The sequence below is a fragment of the Charadrius vociferus genome, unplaced genomic scaffold (assembly GCF_000708025.1).
Source record: "Charadrius vociferus isolate BGI_N301 unplaced genomic scaffold, ASM70802v2 scaffold593, whole genome shotgun sequence".
NCBI classification, from domain to species: domain Eukaryota; kingdom Metazoa; phylum Chordata; class Aves; order Charadriiformes; family Charadriidae; genus Charadrius; species Charadrius vociferus.
The window spans coordinates 2,026,785-2,048,379 of NW_009647739.1; the positions used below are offsets into that span (position 1 = coordinate 2,026,785).

General features: G+C 44.2%; 1 protein-coding gene across 1 annotated transcript in view; it reads right to left on the reverse strand.

Moving 5' to 3' along the window:
* The window catches only part of CLUAP1 (clusterin associated protein 1), a 70,551-nt gene that overhangs the window by 7,751 nt on the left and 41,205 nt on the right, over positions 1–21,595 (reverse strand). The window contains exons 8-9 of the mRNA XM_009881943.1: positions 17,324–17,396; positions 5,879–5,986 (exon numbers count right to left, since the gene is read on the reverse strand). Of these exons, the coding sequence (XP_009880245.1) occupies positions 5,879–5,986; positions 17,324–17,396 (181 nt within the window). The remainder of the gene's footprint in view (positions 1–5,878; positions 5,987–17,323; positions 17,397–21,595) is intronic.

Sequence of the window (21,595 nt, forward strand, 5' to 3'; positions counted from 1 at the left end):
TTGGCCTCTGAAAGCATGAGATGCAGAGCACTTGCTAACCCTCCGAGTATGGGAACTGCAGATTCCTGGTATTTTTGAGACTCGAGCCTTGCCATGCTGGAACATCAGGCGGATGCTGACAGTTTCTCGAGACTGCGGCTGAAGTTTGCATGGGCAACACCCTCGGTAAATCCTCCCTGGTGGCACTGTAGTCATCAAGTGTGGCAAGACTCTGAACAAGACATTTTCTTCTGGTGTGTCGCCCCCCTCCCAACCCACAGGTTCCACATACTCTGACTGCAGCAGTGGGGAGACCCTGATCACTGTTTCTTAAGGGTTCGTGAACAGACTGACTGTGGAGAATGACTTGGGAGACCACATCCTGCACTACACACCGCTAAGAGGCAGCTGTCCCTACGGACAAAGCTGAGAGACCAGGGAGGGGATCACACCGCACTTGAATCATGCCGACAACTGCAGTGGGCTTCAGCACGTTTTTCTTATCTGGGCTCATTTCCCCAACAGAGAAGGATGTAACAGTTTGAGAAAACCTGCAGATTTGTTATCATTTTGTATTTGTAAAGATAAATGCACTTGCATGCATTTCTTGATCTTGGACTCAAGAGATGTAATTTCCTTTAGGAACCAAAGAGAAGGGAAGAAATAGACTAGTTATTTAACATGTTCTTTTAAAAATAAGGCAGGTGACAGCCACAGGAACTCAATGGGAACAAGGCATCCAACAAGGAGCAGGCAGCTGTTGCACATTCCTAACTGAATGCCTCCACTCCCCTTCCCATTGGTAGCACACCTGTGGTTTCTATGAGGTTAGAGGGAAGGAAAACATTCTAGAAATTCAGTAGCAGAAACCTGAACATGGCCACAAGCTGGAGAGAGAATTTCCATAAGCAGACTCTGACCATTTCCGCTGAGAACAGGTCTTTTCTACTTCCTTGCTTGTGGTACGGAGGGATTTCGATACAGGCCTGTGTAGGCTCACCTGAGAAGATTTCTTGCTACTATGTCAAATCTCCAATTCTCTCTACAGGACTGAAAAAATGAGGGCTAATTCAGTCTCTGCAACCTTCCCCCCAGTACACAGGGTACCTTTGGCCCCTTCCTCATGTCTGCTGGCCAGCTCAACCTTAAAAAGAAAACTGAGAGAGGGAGGCTAAACATCACCATTGTCTCAAAACACCGAGTTATCTGCCACAAGAGCATCATCAGCATGCTTTGGACACCTGCTGCTCTGCATGCACTGCCTCTGTGAGATGCATCTGTACAGGACTGGGGATCCCCGCAGCCTGGCCACAGCACGGGAACAGCCAGCACTGGCACACCAGCCCATGTCCACAGAGACATGGGACTGTGCTCTCTGTGGGCCCCTGCACTCATCTACGGTTTGATTGTCGCATATTTGGTTCTGTTTTTTCCAATGAGGTACTTTGCTTTCTTAATAAAATCCCTTTATTCTCACCTCCTGCATCCAGAGACATATTTCTTCTTTCTGCGTTAAACAAGTGCGGGTTTTCACAGGCAAAGACTTGATCCATTCGGTAGCAGTACACTCGCTAACCTGGCTGCCGGCACATCATTACCACATTGATCCTCTGGGTCAGTTCCGCAAAGGTAAGAGGCTCCAAGAGAGCTGCTCTCTCACTGTTTGACTTTCGACTGATTGTCTGCTGAAAAACATTCAGAGTTTGCATAAAGCCGTCTTCTTACAATAAAGACCAAATGGCACCAAAGTTGTTGCTGTCTCAGTAGTGAAATGGTCTATGTGGTCCGAACAGGACAAAGAAACACCCCTTAACACCAACGTCACAGAAAGAAAACCTAAGAGCTAAAGCATTTGGATAATTGGTTTACAGGAGCTGAAAGATCCTGGCAGCGTGGAAGAGAGGGTGATTTACTCTAGACAGGCACAATTCCACGGTTCTGCAAGCGTGGATCACTTCTGCTTCATTCAGTAGCATTTCCACTGCCTACCTTGTTGCAGCACAGTGTGTGCCAGTCTGCCCTGGCCCGCCCAATCAGCCAGATCCTGAATTTGCTCCTGATTCCAAAATGCATTTCAGACCTCTGTTTGGAATGAGACTGGAAAGATGGATCTGCACAGGTAAACACAACATCGCTTCCAAATCTGCCATTTTTGATAGTGCGGATGAAAAAAATCCACTTTAGTTCAAGGGGAAACTGTAAAGTTTCTTAGAAAAAAACCCCCACATCTACTGTGGGTTAGACTAAATTCGTGGAAACCACATCCAGCTCCGGAAATCCTGGTGAGGGTTGAAACAGTGGGAACCTGAGAGAAGCTCGTACACTCTTGCCCAAGCATTTTCTTTCAGCCAGGGCTGGAGACCGACAACCAGGCTAGACAGACCTCATGCCTGACCTGGCACAGCAGCTTCTACGTTCCTAGGACAAGGCTTGGCATTCTTCACCCTGACGTCCACCCCATCTGCTCAAGAACAACCGTCCTGCTGCGAACTACTGGTTTATGGCCTGTTTCAGGCAAGAGGTTTCTCTATGCTGCAGACAGCTCAGACCATCAACACAGCAAGAATTGCTTTTTTCTTTAATTCTTTGACAAAACAGAGCCTTATTCCAAACACCATCATAACTCACACTTTGACCTCAGGGAAGTCCATGCGTCTATTTTATTTATGTAACAACCTCACTTATCTATTGCCAGACAGAATAAAAGTGGATGTGAGTTTTGATTCACGTTGACAACGTTCAAATTAAAAGTTACAGATGATAAATCAAGGATGAATCTTACTTACAAAAGCAAACGATTAGTGACATATGGATTTATCATAAGCCCCATCAAGGAGGAGACTTGCCTGCAATTGTGATATTGTGGCAACAAAACAGGTTGTAGTTTCCCAAACCCAGTAAGTCAGCATCTGTCAGTTTGGCGACTATCTTCCTAGCCATTTATATACTTGCTCCCTCCTCGTACTGAAGCCGTCCTGGCATCCTAAAACTGGGTTTGCTGTACCGCTGAATCAGAACCCTTGAACTCAAAGGAGATATCAACTCCATAGCGCATTGCAGGCTCCTCCGTAACCTGCTACTGCTTATTTCTCTTTGTGCATGGGGAATAAGGGTTCGATTTCCTCTCTGTACCACAGGCGCTAGCTGCCTCTCACGTCTCCCCCAGCTAACACTCTTTTCCGCTCCATGGGAGACTAAGTCCTACACCTTCAAGTCTTTTAATTGGCTAAAAGAATAAAACCAGAAGCAATACTGTCAAAGCTGCATTTAGGCTGAATTTTGCTGCATCTAGACAAACCTGATGAAAGGACTCTTGAGGGTGAAAGCGTGTTGATTTTTCCTCAATTATGCCAAGTGGCCTAATAAGAGAGATTATCTCTCCCTGAGAATCTTGCCTCTACAATGGCAAAACACACTGGAATACCTGCCCGCCTATTACAGACAGAGGGAAGAAGTCTTCTCTTACAATACTAATAACCTGGAAATTAGAGATGTAAAAACTGAATCACAGCAACAACAGGAACTGACCAGAGCGGACCATTTCTCCTTAGTTTGAGAGCAAATACGGCTCACAAGCACCACTGTGTAAGAAGACACAATGCTTCAAAAGCAAATGGTTGAAATGTTTTGAACCGAGTCAAGAAAAAAAGCAGTAATTAATAGAAATAATGTTCTTGTCATGCCACCTTAATAATTAAGTACATTATAAATGCAAACTACCCGTGCTGAAGAACATGTACAGATTCTTGGTGTGTTTAACGACAAATGGCCAGTGAACTTCCAGGCCCAATTTTTTTAAAGAAGCTGACGCACCTGACATTAATCTCAAGTCTTGACATGTCTCCAGGACTTCAGTTGGTGAGGGTCACGCAGTCAAACGTATGACCTCACTATCGATGAGGGACCTGGACCAAAGGGGCCCCTTTACACAGACGGAGAGGGGCAGATCTTAGGCCAGAACTGCTCGTCATGTAAGCACGCACTCTGGATCAGGCTGGAGCTCCCAACGGAAAGCCTGACTGGTGTCTTGATACAGTCCCAAGCTTTTGGTTGTATGTTCTGGACAGGGGCAGGACTGAGCAAGCGCACTCTAACACCAGAAGCAGAGGTATCCCAAAGTTGAGTTTTCCTAAACAAAAAATGTAGCCATTTTGAACCAAAGCCAGCGGTATGGACAGAGAGCCCGCTGTTAATCTCACAGCGTAGCTACAGCTACAGCAACTGGGCAGCCTGCCCAAGATGATGATGAGTAACCTTAGCAAAACAGAAGAGTGAGCCAACAATCCTTCCCTTAAGAGTCTGACAATGTTTGTACCCATCTCTGCCAGCAGAGACTGCACCAGAGCACTGTAGGACTGAAGTGTTGTGAGTTAGAACGGGGGAATACAACACCTCACTCCCTCTGGAGAAACTGTAGAAAAGGCATCTCAGGAGCCATTTAACATACCTGGAGCTGCTTCAGTAGTTCACAGCAGGTGAGAGGCAAAAATAGGATGGAGAGCTAAGGGAGGCTTCCAACATACATGGAGATAAGGAGAGTAAGGGCTGGGATGGCGACCGTGTAGTCAGCAAACAGCATGCTCGGAGTATGCAAAAGTCAGAGGATAATTACCTGCCAGAGGTAGTTTCCTAAACACTAGGAAGAGACCTACAAAAGCATAGAAAGCAATCTAAACAGCACGGCAGAGAAAACATCTCAGCGATCTGAACTGCTTGCTTTAAGCCTGACAAGCTAATGCTGAGTTTCCAGTAAGCGTAATTAATGATACCAAAGCTCTTCCTAGAAAAAAATTGTACTTGCAACAAAATCTACAGCTTTTATAATAAAGCTTTTCACTCCTAAAATTGGTATCAAGAGCTGACTCTGACTGCAGTCAGTACCCACACCGCTAGGTTATGATGCTCTCCGAGATGAAGCATCACAGACAGTTACACAGTCACCTCTAAACCTTTCCTTGAGAAACTGCAGTGTAAAAATCGTTAGTGAAGATCAGCATTTCTAACACTTTTCAAGAATTTTCACGTTTTATGAAAAACAGAGGAACTGAGGATGAAAATACTCGAATCATATTGACTTGACAACTTCAGCTTCTTGCTGTGGTCTCAGTCAAAGAGAGGAGAGCAGAATTCAAGTCAGAAAAAACACACATATTTGCAGTTTATCTAAGTAACAGGTTCCAGCAGAAGTAGTGGCACATAAAATTACCTACACAGGCACTTCACCCAGATCCCAGATGGGCTTTTGCTGACGGTCAGAATCACTCATTGCTAACAAGAATGCCAAGGAGAACTAACCTGATTTTCTGCTTTCATTTTGCTGGACTATAGACTAAGCAGAATGTTTCTTTTTCCACCTAAGTGAAACACAGACCCTCAGACAGTCATTTCTCCAAGTTTCTTCTGACCAGGGCCCTAGTGGAATCAGCAGCCAGAGCCTGCAGTTCCACTCCACAAACAGAAGCAGAAGCCAGACGTCCTTCCCTGAAAGAAATAACTCAGGTGTGTTGCACCCGTGACTGTGCCACAGTGCAGGTGGCTTTATGGACTCACTAGAGGTCTGCTTTGGAAGGAGAACCTACTACAACGAGCATCAACAGCTAAAGGGAAATACATGCTTTGCAATGAGAAACAATATTGCTTTTCTGAGGCTTTGTATAAAGCTGCCTCAGGGTCTGCAAGGTAATACCAAGGATTTTCCTCACATGGTACTTTTTTCAGTAAATAATCCTTAATTTGCCTGAAAGCGTTTTTTCCACAAGACACTTCCCCCTTACAGCTCACAAGAACTCAGAAGTGCCAGTGGGCCTGAACGATAACAGGGTCTTCTTACATTTAAGGTTACTCAGATAATTCCAGCACATCCTTCTGAATAAAGGCAACTAAGGAAAGGTTAAGATACCTTGCAGAAGTGTTTCTGTGGTGGCGCGCTGCTTCATGATCCGCCTGTCTTCTACTTCGCTATCGGATCCTACATCCTCTTGAATCTCTACGTCAGAATCATCGTTATCTGGTTAAAACAAAAATAGTTGATAAATATCACTCAAACCAACCCATAACCCAGAACAGCAGTGGGACACGAGAGATGCTACCGGTCTCTACCTTTGTTCAAGTCCAAGATTAATTAAAAATGCAGTGGCGGACAGAGCATTGGCTCTACTGACGAGTACAGGGAAACAGCCAACGTCCGTGTCCAAAGGAAGACATCCTTCTGCACATCAGTGCCAGAGCAGCATACAATATAAACAATTGTCTTGGGACAATCCTCAGATTGTACCATAAATGCACTGTTCTAAATATACTCTCTGGGTATGAAGCATACCTACAGTCAGAAGGTGCTATTTCAGCAACTGATTTAAAGATAAAAATCTTTTTAAAGCATTTGGAAAGTCCGGGCTTATTAATACATCTCCTAGTCTTTTACCCTGACATAAGCAATATCAAAAAACCTGTCCCCTTTACTCTTTGCCTTTCATTTAATTGTAGGTTAGAAAGGCACAGTGAGACATCCCCAGATAAACAAAAGCAGTGCCAGACAAACCCAAGATGGCTGGAGAGACAGGAAAGCTTCCAAAGATGCAGGAACTTCTTCCAATATTTCCATAATCTGCCTTTGTTTTCTTCTTCCTATCCAAACTAAAGCCTATTTAGCCCCTTATTCCCAGTTCCCCAGTCACCAGACTGGAACAAACCTAAAGGACATAGATTAAATTGTCCTTCAGATGTTTGAAAGGATGACAAAAGTCTTCAGACACTTACAAGTGCCTGCAAAGAAAAGGGCAGCCTGCTCTCCACGTCAGCTGGGCGAGTCCTACCTTGAGGTTCGCAAGCACGGTCAACCAAACTGACTGAGCCTATTCTGAAGCAAAACAGCGGGTGGAAAGCTGCTGCAGAAGTATGTGCGTGGAAAGTCTGGAGCAGGCTCTGCTCCGTTTAAATCTCCTTCTATCCCATAAGCCTTTTCCCTCAGGCTGCCCAAAGAAGCTGTGGCTGCCCCATCCCTGGAGGTGTTCAAGGCCAGGTTGGACGGGGCTTGGAGCAACCTGGGCTGGTGGGAGGTGGCCCTGCCCAGGGTAGGGGGTGGAACTAGGTGATCTTCAAGGTCCCTCCCAACCTAAACCATTCTATGACTCCCTCTCTCCTTGTTCATGCCAGCCCTGCTTGTGCAAGCTCCTTGGCTCACTAAGACCACACACTCTTCTCTCCAGCTACTGCCCACTTGTAATTATTTACTTCCCTCTTCACACATTCAATCCATCAGCCAGATCCTCAGCTCCTGTCATCTTATGAACTCTTCTCTCTCGCGTAGAGATGAGCCCCCCTACACCAGCTGGTGCCACAGCTCAGCACCGATGCTGCATGGTGGCCTGCCTGCAGGAGCTCATGGAATCAGCCATGCTACAACTAACCCAACAGGACCCCGTGCGAGGTCAGCACCCAGCGCAGCAGCAAGAGCTGTTAATTATTTAGAGAAAATAGGCAATTCTTTCCTAGGTACATTTAATTACGCACACGTCTGAGCTGAAAATGAAAATAACTACTTTAATTATGATTAGTAATGAACTGACACATCTTTGTAATATTTAATTACTGGACAATATACAAATATTAGACATTTTTCCATAATCTTTTTCATTGTAATATTAAGTTAATGACAAAATATAACAGCACGAGATATATTTGATACCCTGCTAAGATTACAAGGCTCCAGCAATGTTAGTTACAATTTCTATTTGTGTTGCACTTTCTTCTTTGGCAAGCAAAGGAATCACTCACTGCTGTGTGACCTGAATACCGTTTCTAGTTACCCGGTGTTCAGGAGAGTGAGGTTTTGTTCAGCCCTTACCTGGGCAAACTCTTCGGGAAGAGCTACGTTGAGCCTAAATAAAGGATTCAGGTTGGTGCTATCTACGTTAAAGAGAGAGACTACCTCATCTGCGATGGCTCCTACTGCTACTACTAAAACGCCCTCAAACTTATTTTGTGGTTGGGGTTTTTTTCCCTTCTTTTTTTCCCTTTTTTGTTTTGTTTTTAAGCAATTTCTTCCTTTTAGGTTTTGTAATTTGTGCTCCTCCTGTTACACAGCACCACTGGCCAGAGCAGAGGATGCTGCAGAGAGCCCTTACGATGTACTTTGCCAAACCATTTCTATTCCACCCCCATTAGCACTTTCTGCTTCTTGCTGGGATCTCCTGAGCATGAGCAGCCAGCTGAGATGGGGACTAATGGAGCCAGTGCTCTCCGCTGACAACCCAAAGTGGCGAACGCGGCTAACACCACTTTGGGGACAGGACTTACGGCAGAGAGGCACAGCGATGGGATTCTGCTCTGGTTGGGGGCACAGCCGTAACAACACAGGGCTTTAATTTTACATTTCATTTTCCTGGAAAACATTTTTTTAAACCTTTTGCGACAACAGACTTCAGGTATATCACGTAAAATACGTTTCCCCTGGGAAAAAGCAGCCGTAAGAAGACAAGAATAAAGAAGAATGAATCTGCCACCTTCCTCCTGCTCTCTGTAGAAGTGCTCTTTCCTACCTACCCACCCTGATGGCTTAATGCTCTCCTGAGCCACGTGAACCCGTCCAGCTCCCCGCAGCACTCCAGCCATTTCTGACCCATTTCAACTTGCAAAAAAGGAAGCTCATCTCATCATATGATTTCCCACAGTATCTTTCAGTTGGGAAGTGGGAATTGCAGGAAGATCCCATGGTGACTAAGTGCCCTGTGACAGAAGTGATACTTACTGTGGAGAATGCATCAGTGGCTGGAGAGCCCCAACCTGCTGCTTTATGAGAGGAAATGGGTTAAAAACAGCTTTCTCCCCCCTCTCACCCAGCCCTTTTCTTCTTTCCCTCGGGTTCTCTACCACTCTCCGTGCCCTCTTTCTCACACTCTCTCTTTTACCCTTCTCCCCCACTGACTCAGATGTTGTGGCTCTCACCCGGCAGTGATGAAGTCGCAGTTTTCTGCTGTTCAGCCCACACGTGGACGGCACAGAACACCTCTGGCAAGCCCCAGAAAAGCACACCTTGTGCCCCCAGCTCTACCTCTTGTCTTTCACAGTGTGCTCCACAAGCCAAGCCAGTACCAAATGTATGCCTAGTTTTCATTTACACCTTTAAGAATCCTGGATTACTTTTCAGCACAAATGAAGAGAAGATTAATCAGGTGAATTATCAGCATATAAGCACAGTGCATAATTTTTCCTACTAAATTGTGACTTTGAAACACATCTTGTTATGGATCCATGGCAAGAGTTTGGATTTTTTTTGACCTGCCTAGCTGGAATTTTGATGCACATACCCTAGCACGAAGCATCATTGTGCTGCTATCGTGAACGCACACCAGAGGGTCAGAAAAGCGGCAGCCTCAAATGCAAATTCAACAACAGTAAAATCTGTGCCTCCAACCCTCCTGCCCACCACTTGGAAAGACATCGAGCACCTTTTTCATTTACAAAAAAAACCCCACAAATGTATTTCTCTAATCTAGCTCAATGGCTCCTAACACTAAGTCCGGCTCTGTCCAGTATACAACCCTACAGTTATCATCAGCTGAGCAGAACTGTGCCAGGCCAAAATCCCAAGGACACAGAAGCAGAGTATATTGTTGAAAATTTATTTAAGCACACAACACAAAGACAAGATGAGTACAGGCTTCTTAGCAGGACTGAACTAGTGCAATGCTGTGTGTGACCCACCCTAGCTAAAGCACTGCAGGGTTCCACCATCCCACATCCCTCATGTACATTCCCGGTATGTCCAGTTTTCAACAAGATATTATTGGTATTCATAAAAAGGTGACAATTCAGAAAGTTTCGTTCAACAACATGCAGAAAGAAACTGCTTGTTGCCCCAGGAGAAGTCACAACCACATCTGTGTAATACTGCATAACAGGAATTACAATGCGTCAATTCCAGGGAGAAAAGGAACATTCTGGATGAAGAAAACATAGATTTTTCTCAGTATCAGCATAAAGCAACGAAGATAATAAAGCCTACTACTACAAATTCCCACGTACGAGTACATGGAGTACAGAACACACTCTAATGGAGCTGGCTTATGAGATTTGAACCGGTTTAGATGAAGATTATTTGACTTTTCACAACAAACTGCAATTCAGCAATCCACGTGCCCAAATTCAGGCTGATGCTGGCAGCTTACTGGAGCTTAAGGCTGGTATTTTAACAAGCTCCTGTATTTTTACTACAAAAAGGTAATCAACAGAACGGCTCTGTAAACTCTGTTTGGCCCATTTCCCCACCGCTGGGATTTACTCCATCGCATGGAGAACACTGGCAAAACATCAGACTACCTGAGAGAGGATACACTGGGATTTTAAACTCCGCTTGCCTTACATTTCAGTATTTTCATTTCATAAAGGGGGGGTTCAGTCAACTAAATTAGTTTCAATTTAAAGCAGTCCAGCCACAAAAAGTGCATCCTGGTTACAACTGAAAAAACACTGCTCTCAGAAGAGGCGTTATTTGTTCCAAAGCACACCTACTGTTTCCAGAAAAAGCCAGAGCAGATACCTGGAATGATAATACTACATTTAAATGATTTAATTTTTGGTAATTTGCAACGCTTGAAGGAAAACCAGCATGATTTAATAACTTACCAGTGATTTCATTACAGATTTGTTATTTTGCATAAATATTCAAGTAAATGTATCCAACTGTAAAATAAGAAGGTACCGTGGTGAAGGTAATGAGCGCAAAGGATTTCGTTTATCAATATGCTTTAGAATTAGATGTAAGCCTTGTTTAGCGTGTTCAATTTCATCATAAAAATCACTGCTTTGAAAACACAGGCCCTGGCTCCACAGCAATTACTGGATTCACCAGGATGTTGATATTGGTGAAAAAACATCATGAGAAAATCAATCGGGCAACTGACAGCCACTTCATCCAAAATAAAATCCATTTAATAAATAGCATGAAATTTTAGAACAGGAAAAAAACCCAACCGGGGTGGGTTGGGATTTTGATGTGACGAAGGGGAGAGGCAAGTTCAGTTCCCACTTGAAAGCCTCGGTCCTACCAAACCCATACTCGTGTCTCATCAAACCCAGAGACACTACTTGTGTACATCAGCCTGAATACTTACAGATTTGCGGCTCTGCAAGTCAAACTGGAAGAAATGCTTCGACACACACATTTCGGCAGGGAACATCCTCTGTCCTTAGCACAAAACCGAGATCCTTCATCTGATCTCTCTGAGAAAAGTTCATGCTGGTACTGAGAGCTCGGATCAAGCTCCAAACACCTGTGGCTGCTACTAACTTCAACAGAGAGGTTGGATGTTCAGACCTGCCTATGCTCAAACCGGGCAATAACCCACCAACAAACACCAACCAGTAGGTTGTAGAGGTCTAAATGCACTTTCTTACCTCACTTGGTCATTTTAAAATGGTCTATTGCTACAGTATCCAACGTCCCATTTTTAACAGTAAGGATGATTAACCACTGCCCAGGGAAGCAATAGGTCTCTGTCACTTGAAATAATTAAAAATAACTCTCGATGACAAGCTCCATTTACACTGGGATTTGTAGTCTTGGCACAGGAATAAGTAGCTAAGATATTTTTTGGCCCATTTTATAGAGAGGTCATATTCAGCAACCATAAATATTTCTAATGATCTTAAAAGCCAAGAGTCCATCAAAGTACTATTAAATTAGAACACGAATTTGCAATTATTTAACAAGCAAAACACAAGACTATTGTGGACAAATTCCAAGTATCTGTTACAAGAAGACGGATGGTCTGAGCATCCTGCTGGTGACAGTGCTGAGCATTAGCAATATCACCCAGGCGTCTTGCCCTTGCGGGAATTACCCTGCCACATTTCAAATGCCACAGTTGTCGCACTGGGACTTTCGGTTTATCTGCTGTCAGATTTTAAAGCATCGATTCTGGAGGAGAAAGAGTACAAGAGATTTGGCACGGCACCCAACTGCCACAGCGCCACGTGATTTGCTATCCGAAGCACAACATCTGTATTTGCTGTGTTTAATTGAGCAAGATGATGGAGCTAAGCACATTTGGCTTGGCCGTCAGAAAAGAAAGAGTTATCTTGGCAAGTCGAGCTGGCCAAGGAAACACTCTGGTTGGGTATCGAGTACTGAAGCTCCCCAGGAGCATCGGTTAATCCTGTTGTTATTGCTGAACAATACTGAGGTAGTGCAAATCTCACGATGGATGTTTACTCATTCTACAGACCAAGCAAGAGTACGCAGGGTGGGCCGAGGGGTGCCGCGCACCAGAAAGCGGTACAGTCAACAAACAATGCAATTTTTACAGCAAATACTTTTACAAACTGAAATCAAATCCTGGGCATAGCGTTACCCAAAAGAAATACAGGAAATATTTTGAAAGATTCAATTTTTATTTTTTTTAATATATTTTCAAAACAAAATTTTTACTTTTTTAAACTTTAGTTTATAAAGTCTGCTTTTAAATTGACAAAAAAAATTTAAAAATGCAAGAAAATGCACGTGAAAAAGTGCATAACAAAGTGAGAAAAAGATCTGTAAGTGAAATAAGCTGATTTGTCTGAAAAAAAATGTATTTCAGTCTAGAAACATTTTCAGTTGTTACTTTTTTTGCTCAGCAAACATGTTTTTTCAACCTTAAATGAACCTGTAAAAAACATCTTGAATTCCTGCCGTGGTCAGTGACCTTCCTGGCCCTCTCCTCTCACACCAAACCATTATCAGAGCAACTCTTCACGTATCTACACCTGACAATAGTTCTATCAACAATCTCCGCAGTGCTCAGCCGAGCAGTGCCTAATATAATGTTTTAAGAGTCACCGTTCCATTAACCACAAGGAAACCAAGCCCCGAGTTTCAGTCAATTGGCATTTGTTACTTCGCACCAACCTTGGATGTGCCACAGGGGCAGCCCGCTGTGTGAAAAACACCACATCATATAGTGGTTTCTCTAAGAGCATCTTATGTGAAATAAAGGTTACAAAAATAAAAGCAATTTAGTTACTGCTCATCACAAAAAACCATTTCTGTCCTGCTGCGAATACTTAATTGCACATATTTTCATCACGTAAATAATACTCTAAGCCTGAGCTGTAGCTGGAGTTCAACATCTTTACATAATTTAAGAACGGGTTTTCACATAACTTAGTGTTAGCTCTGCTTTTTTTTTTTTAGTGCAGTGGTTTTACGGGGATGCTCTGTCAGAGAAAAAAAAAAAAAAAAGATGATTTGCAATGTATACTAGCAGAAGATAAAAAGAACCAGGCTGTTTCTGAGATACATTAAACATTTTTACAGATTTTATGTGAGTACCATGACATATCCATGGGTTTCTATATTCTTAACACAGACCTGCACGATTCAACATACATTTCACAGGTTTTCTTTACAAGAAATATGATTCAGGTTTCTCTGGTGTTAGTTCAGCCTGAAACTCAACAGAGGGCTGTCCAGAATCCCTGCAACTTCAGCTGCAGAGAACCGAACTGTTAATTTGCAAGCCTGCTTCCCAAATTAGCAGGAGATAAGGTCAAAGGAACCAGACAATAAGAGAACTGCATCAATTACGAAGGTACGCAAAGGTAAGAGTGCTTACAGGGGCAGAATGGATGCTGACTTTTATCAGTGAATGGTAACAAATTTATCACGATTCCAGCCTGTGCTGTTAGAAGAGCCTCATTAAGTGTTTCGCAGCTCTCAAGGGCAAAGTGTAATGAGAGTTAGAGAACCTTCCCTTTCCCTTGCAGGAGGCACTGGCCCCATGCTACCCCTTTGCGTAGGAAAGCGATGAATCTGTTCAAACAAAGCTCACCTCTCCAACCCAGACCTTGAAGATTCAGCCGGAGAGTCTTAGGGAGACATGAGGGCAGCCTGCCCACCTTCCACTGAGCGGAGCTGCAAGGGAAGAAGCTAATCCCGTCACCTCCAGAACCCACTGCATGGCCAAGACCAAGTCAGAGCTGGGTCTGCTTGAACAGTCCCGCGAGCAGGCACAACGGATTTGCTGGTTTGAAGGTCCAGACAGCAAACCCCTAAATTCTTTCACAAACAGAACATGGAAGACAACTGATGACAAAAGCACTTTGCTTTGTGTGAGGGGCGTTACTTAAAAATGCAAGTGCAATAAGCATGTATTTTCTCCCCTTAAAACCTACTTTAGAAAGATACTTCTGATGATGAAAAGTCCTTCTTTAATCTTCCCTGTGTCCACCTCATTAACAGGGCGCATCCTATCTTAGAAGGAGGATACAGCACACAGAATCCCCAAACACAGGTGAAAGAAGGTTTAAGTGCCCACGCCTGTAGCGCTTCACACCATCTCCCCGCAATACTTGCAATGCTCACAGTACTTCCTCGATAAAATCACTGACTGCCAGACCAAGGTTGTAGGGCTCTCGGGAAGCCTCGAGGGCGGAAACGCCATCCCTTATCGTGCTTCCTATTTCTAGTGTGAATTTCACAACTAACCTTTGGGGCGGTTTGGGCAGGCAAAGCTGTTCAGTGATGCTGCACCGATTCTGCTGCTGTTCCATTGTTTCCTCTTGTGAAAAGTATCTGTCTTTCTCATGACTAGGATGCTCGGATTAACGAAACCATTCTGTAAACATAATCCTAATAGGGGACTATGCCATTTAAGACACCAACCTCTGCGTTCTCTTACCAAAGCAAATCTCTTGGTTTTAAATTGTATAAAGGGCATAATTTAACTAATAATGAGGAGAGTGGGGTCTGGTCTAAGGGGAGAGCACAGCCTGGTACCTGATCATTATGTTAGCAAACCGTGGTCTCAGAGAGCTTTACAACATTCAATAAATTAACCTTAGAGCATGCAGTAATGAAGCCGTGCTCCGTGCTCGCGACTGGGGAAACAGCCTCCGAGAGCCAAATTTATTGTCTCAGTTACACCTCCGCAACTCTGCAGACTTCCACACTGTGCGCAGATAAAAGCAGACTGGAGCTGACAAAGATGACTTGATTTTCCGAGGTTATGGGACAGTCAATAAATGGGCCAGCACTGAAAACCAGGATCCTGGAGCTCTTATCACTAGAATAAATACTAATTATGACAATTAAGTACTTGAATAAAGATGTATTATGTTAATATTTTCAGGTCATTAAAAGTCATAATCGTGTGTTCTTAGGTGGCAGTTAAATCACTCACTAAAAGGCAAGGTTCATGTTATTTCAGAGATGCAAAATGACAGAATAGTTTTCCAAGTGAAAATCCACCGAAAGCACGTCAGCAGGTTTTCATGTTTCACACTGCTAATTACTGACGATAGAAGTCGTCTCATCTTGAACTTATTTACCCTGGAAATGGCCAGATAGCAGGACCTGGACTTTTTCACTCCCAGTAAATCCTTGAAACCATTCCACGTTGTTGTAATTTATATTACAAATCTTATGTTTCAGCTAAAACTTCTTCACTTTTTACTGCATGGACATAAGAAGATGAGACCAAAGATGGGCAGAAATTAGTTAATTTCATAGAACTACAGTATAGTTTGGGTTGGAAAGGACCTTTAAAGGTCACCTAGTCCAACCCCCCCGCCACGGGCAGGGACACCTTCAACTAGATCAGGTTGCTCCAAGCCCCATCCAACCTGACCTGGAATGTTTCCGGGGATGGGGCAGCCACAGCTTCTCTGGGCAACCGGGGCCAGCACCTCACCACCCTCACAGGCAAGAACTTCTTCCTCATATCTTATCTAAATCTCTCCTCTTTCAGTTTGAAGCCATTATCCCTCATCTCATCGTTCCCCTCCCTGATGCAGAGTCCCCCCCCAGCTCTTCTGGAGCCCCTTTAGGCACTGGAAGGGGCTCTGAGCTCTCCCCTTTTTCGCCTTCTCTTCCCCAGGCTGAACCCCCCCAACTCTCCCAGCCTGTCCTCCCAGCAGAGGGGCTCCAGCCCTCCCAGCATCTCCGGGGCCTCCTCTGGCCCCGCTCCAACAGCTCCGTGTCCTTCTGCTGTTGGGACCCCCCGAGCTGGAGGCAGCACTGCAGGGGGGTCTCCCCAGAGCAGAGCGCAGCAGAGGGGCACAATCCCCCCTCCCCCTGCTGGCCACGCTGCTGGGGATGCCGCCCGGGATGCCGGGGGCTTGTTGGGCTGCCAGCACATATTGCCGGCTCATGGCGAGCTTCTCATCAAGCAACACTTCCCCGTCGTTCTCCTCAGATGTCTGTCTCTCCATCCCTTCATCCCCAGCCTGTATCGATATCGGGGGTTGCCCCGACCCAGGTGCAGGACCCTGTGCTTTTCCTTTCATCAGCTTGCTCTGAAAATCTCTGCCAGCAACCAAACTGTGAAGTGCAACTTCTATGTCTTTACTCAATTTCAGCTTTCATGAACTCTCCCTCTGATCCTGAGAATTAACTTCCCTTCTATTTTCTCCCACTACCATATAAAAATGCACATATTGCAATATTAAATTCACAGGGGTAATTAATGAGGAAGTTCTTGCTGACGCTTGGCTCAAAAGGAGCAAAATCTGGTTTGTTAGCTTTCTACAAAATCTCAAGGGGTTATTATTCCCTTCTGATCCTCAGCTAGAATCCTAATTAATTAAGAGTAAGTTCAGAAAAAAATAAAAAAATCCCAATTTTTAATTGCATTCACATTTTGCAGGTACACTAAAACCAAGCAAATGCAAGCAGGCAAACGTGGATGCCACTTTGAAGATCAGCGATCTTAAAGAGGATGTCAAGCTGAGAGTTTTTCACCTGGGAAAGCTATGATCTGATAGATACATCACAAAGAATTAGTCCGAACACATAACCAAACTCTGTGCCACGCAACGAGGCAGGCTAACTGCTGAGGACAGAAATTACAGTCTGGTTTTGCGAGGCACACCAGCACCATGTGTCACACGGGGCAGCCAAGCGGTCCCACAAACCAATGAGACTACTCACCTACATGCAAGCATTTTGCTGAGTAGAATCCTCTAACCAAATCTGTTTGCAAACCAACCCTTCACCAGCAGTCCCATCATGCTGGGACAAGTGCTGTGTCCACAGCAAGCCCATACAGGCGTTGATAATAGCAAAACGAAGGCTAAAAATCCGCTCACTGCAATTGCACAGCGTGTTTAGCGGGTGACTGTTTTCATTCCTCAGTGCTGCAGGTAAAATTCACAAGGCAGAGGAGGATTTCACAGAGGTTATGTTCCCTATTTCACCGTTGTCCTTTTAAAGTTATTATCATTCCACTTTTTCTAATGTAGTCTGTTGACTCTGTCATCTGTCCCACGTCCCCTTCGCTTCATGCTTGTAAGTGGATACTTATACATGAAGTAGCAAGTACTTAACAATTTCTCTGCTAATAAAAGCAGTGAAGAAAATCTCACTTACTTCCACTCTTAAGCAGGTGCTGTTCCTCTTCCTTCAGCCTGTTCTGCGTAAGACGTAGCATGTTTGCTGTTTCCTGTAAGAGGTGAAAACAACCGCATTAGAAAAGCTGCCACATTGCACAGCCAAGTAGCTAATTGGATGGTCCCACAACAACCCTTAACAGCACTCACAGGTAGAACGAGATTAGAAAATTTCAGCACTGAAAGTATTTTATGGAAAAAAGGTCTTAATTGAAACATGGGAGCTCCTACTTACTTTGCCCATGAGGGTGAGGATATAAAGCATATACTCAGGTAAAACAGTGCATCGAAAATCAACCATACGTTCGCACCGGCTGAAACCTCACTTATCCTGTTGAAAATGAGTTCACTTGTCTTCATCCAACAGAAAATTACTGTTGATATAGAATGGAAGTTGCTTTCTCTGGAAAGCAGTCTCTGGTAGCTGTTTTCAACCAATACTCCATTAAACACCAGAAGCAGTTTGTGAAATGTCAGCAGCTTCATAATACACAAACCAACCCAGAATAAATTCACCCATTTCCATGCATGCAAACAAAATGGGAGCAACAAGCCCTATCAATAAGCTGGAGAAGTATAGCCATACACTGTAGTATAGAATTCGGGTGCAAAGGAGAAGCATGACAGTAAGACTGCACAAAGTAGTTTGTTGATTTTCTTTCAGCAGGTTGTTAGATAAAAATACGCTGAGAAGCACTATTGTAGTGATGGTACGATAAAGTTATGACAAATGCAGTTCAGAGCAAACGGAAAAAGGTAGGTAGAACAGTGGCTGCTGTGCTGAGGAAAAGAAGCAAATCACAAATCTCAATCCCTTCATATGAAGGCCAATGATAATAGAAAATGTTACCAAAGGGTCCACAAGGACTTACAAAACCCAAGTCTCAGTCAACCGAGTAAGAAATGTGACAGCCCTGAAGGGAAGAAGCAGGCTGATGGTACTGGGGCAGTGGCAGTTAAGACAGACATCCTCATTCCAGTAGGAAAACACGTCTGGCTCTGTAGACAGGGGCTGAAGAGAGTAATTTTAATCTACCAGGTCTCTAGACCGGGTAGACTACTCAGGCTATTTGATTGCTGAACACCACAAAGCAATTGTAGGAGGTGTTTGGCTGAGTTCATTAAGTTCTCCATCCAGTTTGGACTAAAATCTAGCACAGATACCAAGAGACTGAATTTTAGGAACTAACGTTCACTATTCTAATAGCAGTAGAAGAAAGAAAAATATATTTTTAGCAACATTTAGTTTAAATTTGGGTAATGTTAATGGCGAGTATCAAACTAAACATGATGGAGTAGGTAGGATATGAATGCATACAATCAGATTTAGATAGAGCCTACAATACTAAACAGGTGGCAGACAACTGATCGAAGGATTTGGCCACAAATTTTGCTAATTTTAGTCTCTTCAATTCCAGTGAAGCAAGACAAGTAGATGGGAAAGCTAACTGACTGTGGATTGAACTCAGATTTTTCTGAGTGTTTGATTTTTCTATGCAAAATATGCTTATAATTAAAACCACCGGTCAGTTTGACACGGTCAAATCTGCACATTTACAGTGCATTTGCAGAAAGGAAACGGGTTTGGCTGGAATGCCCACGGGACAGAGGGAAGAAAGTAAGAAGAGCATCTGAAAATGGTTGAATGGTGGGCAACCTTTTTACACGTTCAGGTGGAAACATATATCCATACGTATGGCAATAGCACGCTAGCTGAGAGAGGACAATCTCCTCCCACTGACCTCTAAGCAGCAGCAAACCACCAAGTCCCACCCAGCACTCACAGAAGTTGCTGGAAACAGAGGGCTGGGGACTGGCTGGCATGACGCATCGTGTCTTGGCATAAACATCTATGGCTTGGGAGTTGAAATTCATGCCGAAACAGCTTGCAGAGAAGACACTTACAGGTGGTAAGGGGAATTGAGATAAGTCACCTGTACCTGGTGAGAAACCCAGCTCAGCGCCTCTCTCAAGGCCACAGAGGGAATAAATTCTGATCCAAAAAGTCTTCTTTGGACAACCGTGCAAATTGTCTGACGTACAAACTCTCCAGTACTTGCAGAGGCTCCACGGATGCTAGGAAGACTGCTAATGTATAAATAACACTGCAAATCCGAAGCAGGCATGACAGCTTCCAGGGCTATAAAGCAGAAAGGTCATGATGCAAAATCGTAATGAATGAGACACTCCAGCAGCAACTCGCAACAATATAAACTACTGAAATCTCTGAAATGGTGGATGTATATTCTGCAGGGAGAAGCTAATTCCATCTGTAAGAACAAGGAAGGAAAGGAGACACAAGCATATTTTTTATAACTTGTTTAATGTAGATTCAGAACATTTTAAATACCCGATTTAGGAAACTGCTCTTCTTTATTAATTCTCTCTATAAGGAACGAATTACAGTGAGGACAGAAGAGTGTGACCGAAGATTAAAGGAAAGGGAAGACACAAGGATGCTGGGGACGGTGCCATTACGGTAAGTGGGCCAGTAAAGGTTACCTGCCCGCCCTTGATCCATGCTGTTGACCATGACACAAGTGACCTCCGTATAGTGGCAACACATCTGCACGCTGCCTGCAAACCTGCACAGCTCAGTCCCACTGAGAAGAAAGGTAACCACTGCAATAATTAACATTTTCCATCCCCCTCAGTGTTAGCAAAGCCTTTTTGAAGACTGATGAAAGTCAAAATGAATGTGGACGTGAGGCAAAATTTTCAGAGGTTTCTAGCTACCGGTGTTTCCTTCGGTCTCTGTAGCATGTGCCCATTCCAAGACCTCCCTCTGCACCAGTGGGTCCCAACATTTTCTCACTGAGCTCACAGTTGTTATCTTCTTCCCCTACCTCTTCTTCCCCATCCGGTTTCTCCCAGTCAGTCATAAAATTTAGATAGTTATTTAATCAGGTCTTGCCCCTGGCCCCAGCAAACATTTACAATAGAGCCTCCCCACTGCTCTGTCTTTGGGACAAACGGAGCAAGCGCGGGATCAATCAGCCACCTGAATCTCAACCCCACTGGCTGTTGCAGCCTACACACTGCACATGGCAAAGAAATCCTACAGGGAGGAAAAAAAGAAAGGATTTTTCCCAAACGTCACGGGGACAAATTCATTAACCCACAAAATATTTTTAAAATGTTCACAGACCAGTGAAATAATGGGTACAGATATAATCATTGCCTAATACCGTAATTCCAGGCACACGTTAAGACAGCTGAAGCTGGCAATGCAGATTCAGTCAAATAAGCAGTCACCCTCCCCGGCACCCTGCGCCACTCGCTCCTTCCCTTTTATCACCCTCCTGCTCTGGTGCGAGCATTTGTGCAGCGACACAAAAGAAACCTGGTGAAAACTAATCCATCAAAACAAAATTACGCCAGGCAAATTCTCCAGTGCAGTTCAGCATGCGGCTACGCTAGTTCTTGACTGGCACAATGGAGGATGGGGTGCTGCAGTTGTGGGAAAAACAGCAGTGGTAAGAACACGGGGTACTGTTTCAGCTTCAGTGCTGGTTTATGGACTTAAAATACAAGAGAAATGAAGTCTAAGAAAATGGTTTAACCATACAGATGAGCCACTTGTCCCCCTTTCCTCTAGCCTCTTACTTGCGCTGCGTTTCAGCTGACCTCCTACCGAGCCAGCCCAGAGACTTAACTGGCAGGAAAAACGTTGTTTTTCTACTGGTTTAGGTTTCTGAATAGCTCGATGCACGGTCGGTCAAATGCCGCTGTCAGCCCAAGGGAGCTGCTAAGACTGTACAGCACCGTCCCTTTCAACAGCAGCCCATCGCTCCATCAGTTTAGCCGTGCTGCCAGACTGCACCCTGCAAAAGCTTATCAAAAACTGCAGCAACAAAAACTGTTTCAAAAGGGCGGCCTGAAACCAGTTGGAACCAGGATAGCATCAGTTAAGTGCTGTTTATAGTCCTTAACAAGTAAGATCTTAAAAGGAGGGGGCAGAAGCGATGGCAGATCATAAAAGTAAGTAAACAAAATTTATCATGTAATTTTTTGAAGTTACACACTCACTTAAAAGAGAAATCTTAGATCTGTTAAATTAGCAAAAGAATTACAACAGCTTCATTGGCTTAAGATTTTGAGTTTAAAAACTATGACAACTTTTCAACAGCTGAGTCCACGGCAGTTTTAGCTTCTCTTTCTCGCTGCTACTTCTCACGGCTGCAATGAGGCTGCATTTTTTGGCCTGACTGGCTTCCACCTTCCCTGCAGACACCACTCCCCACTCTTCACA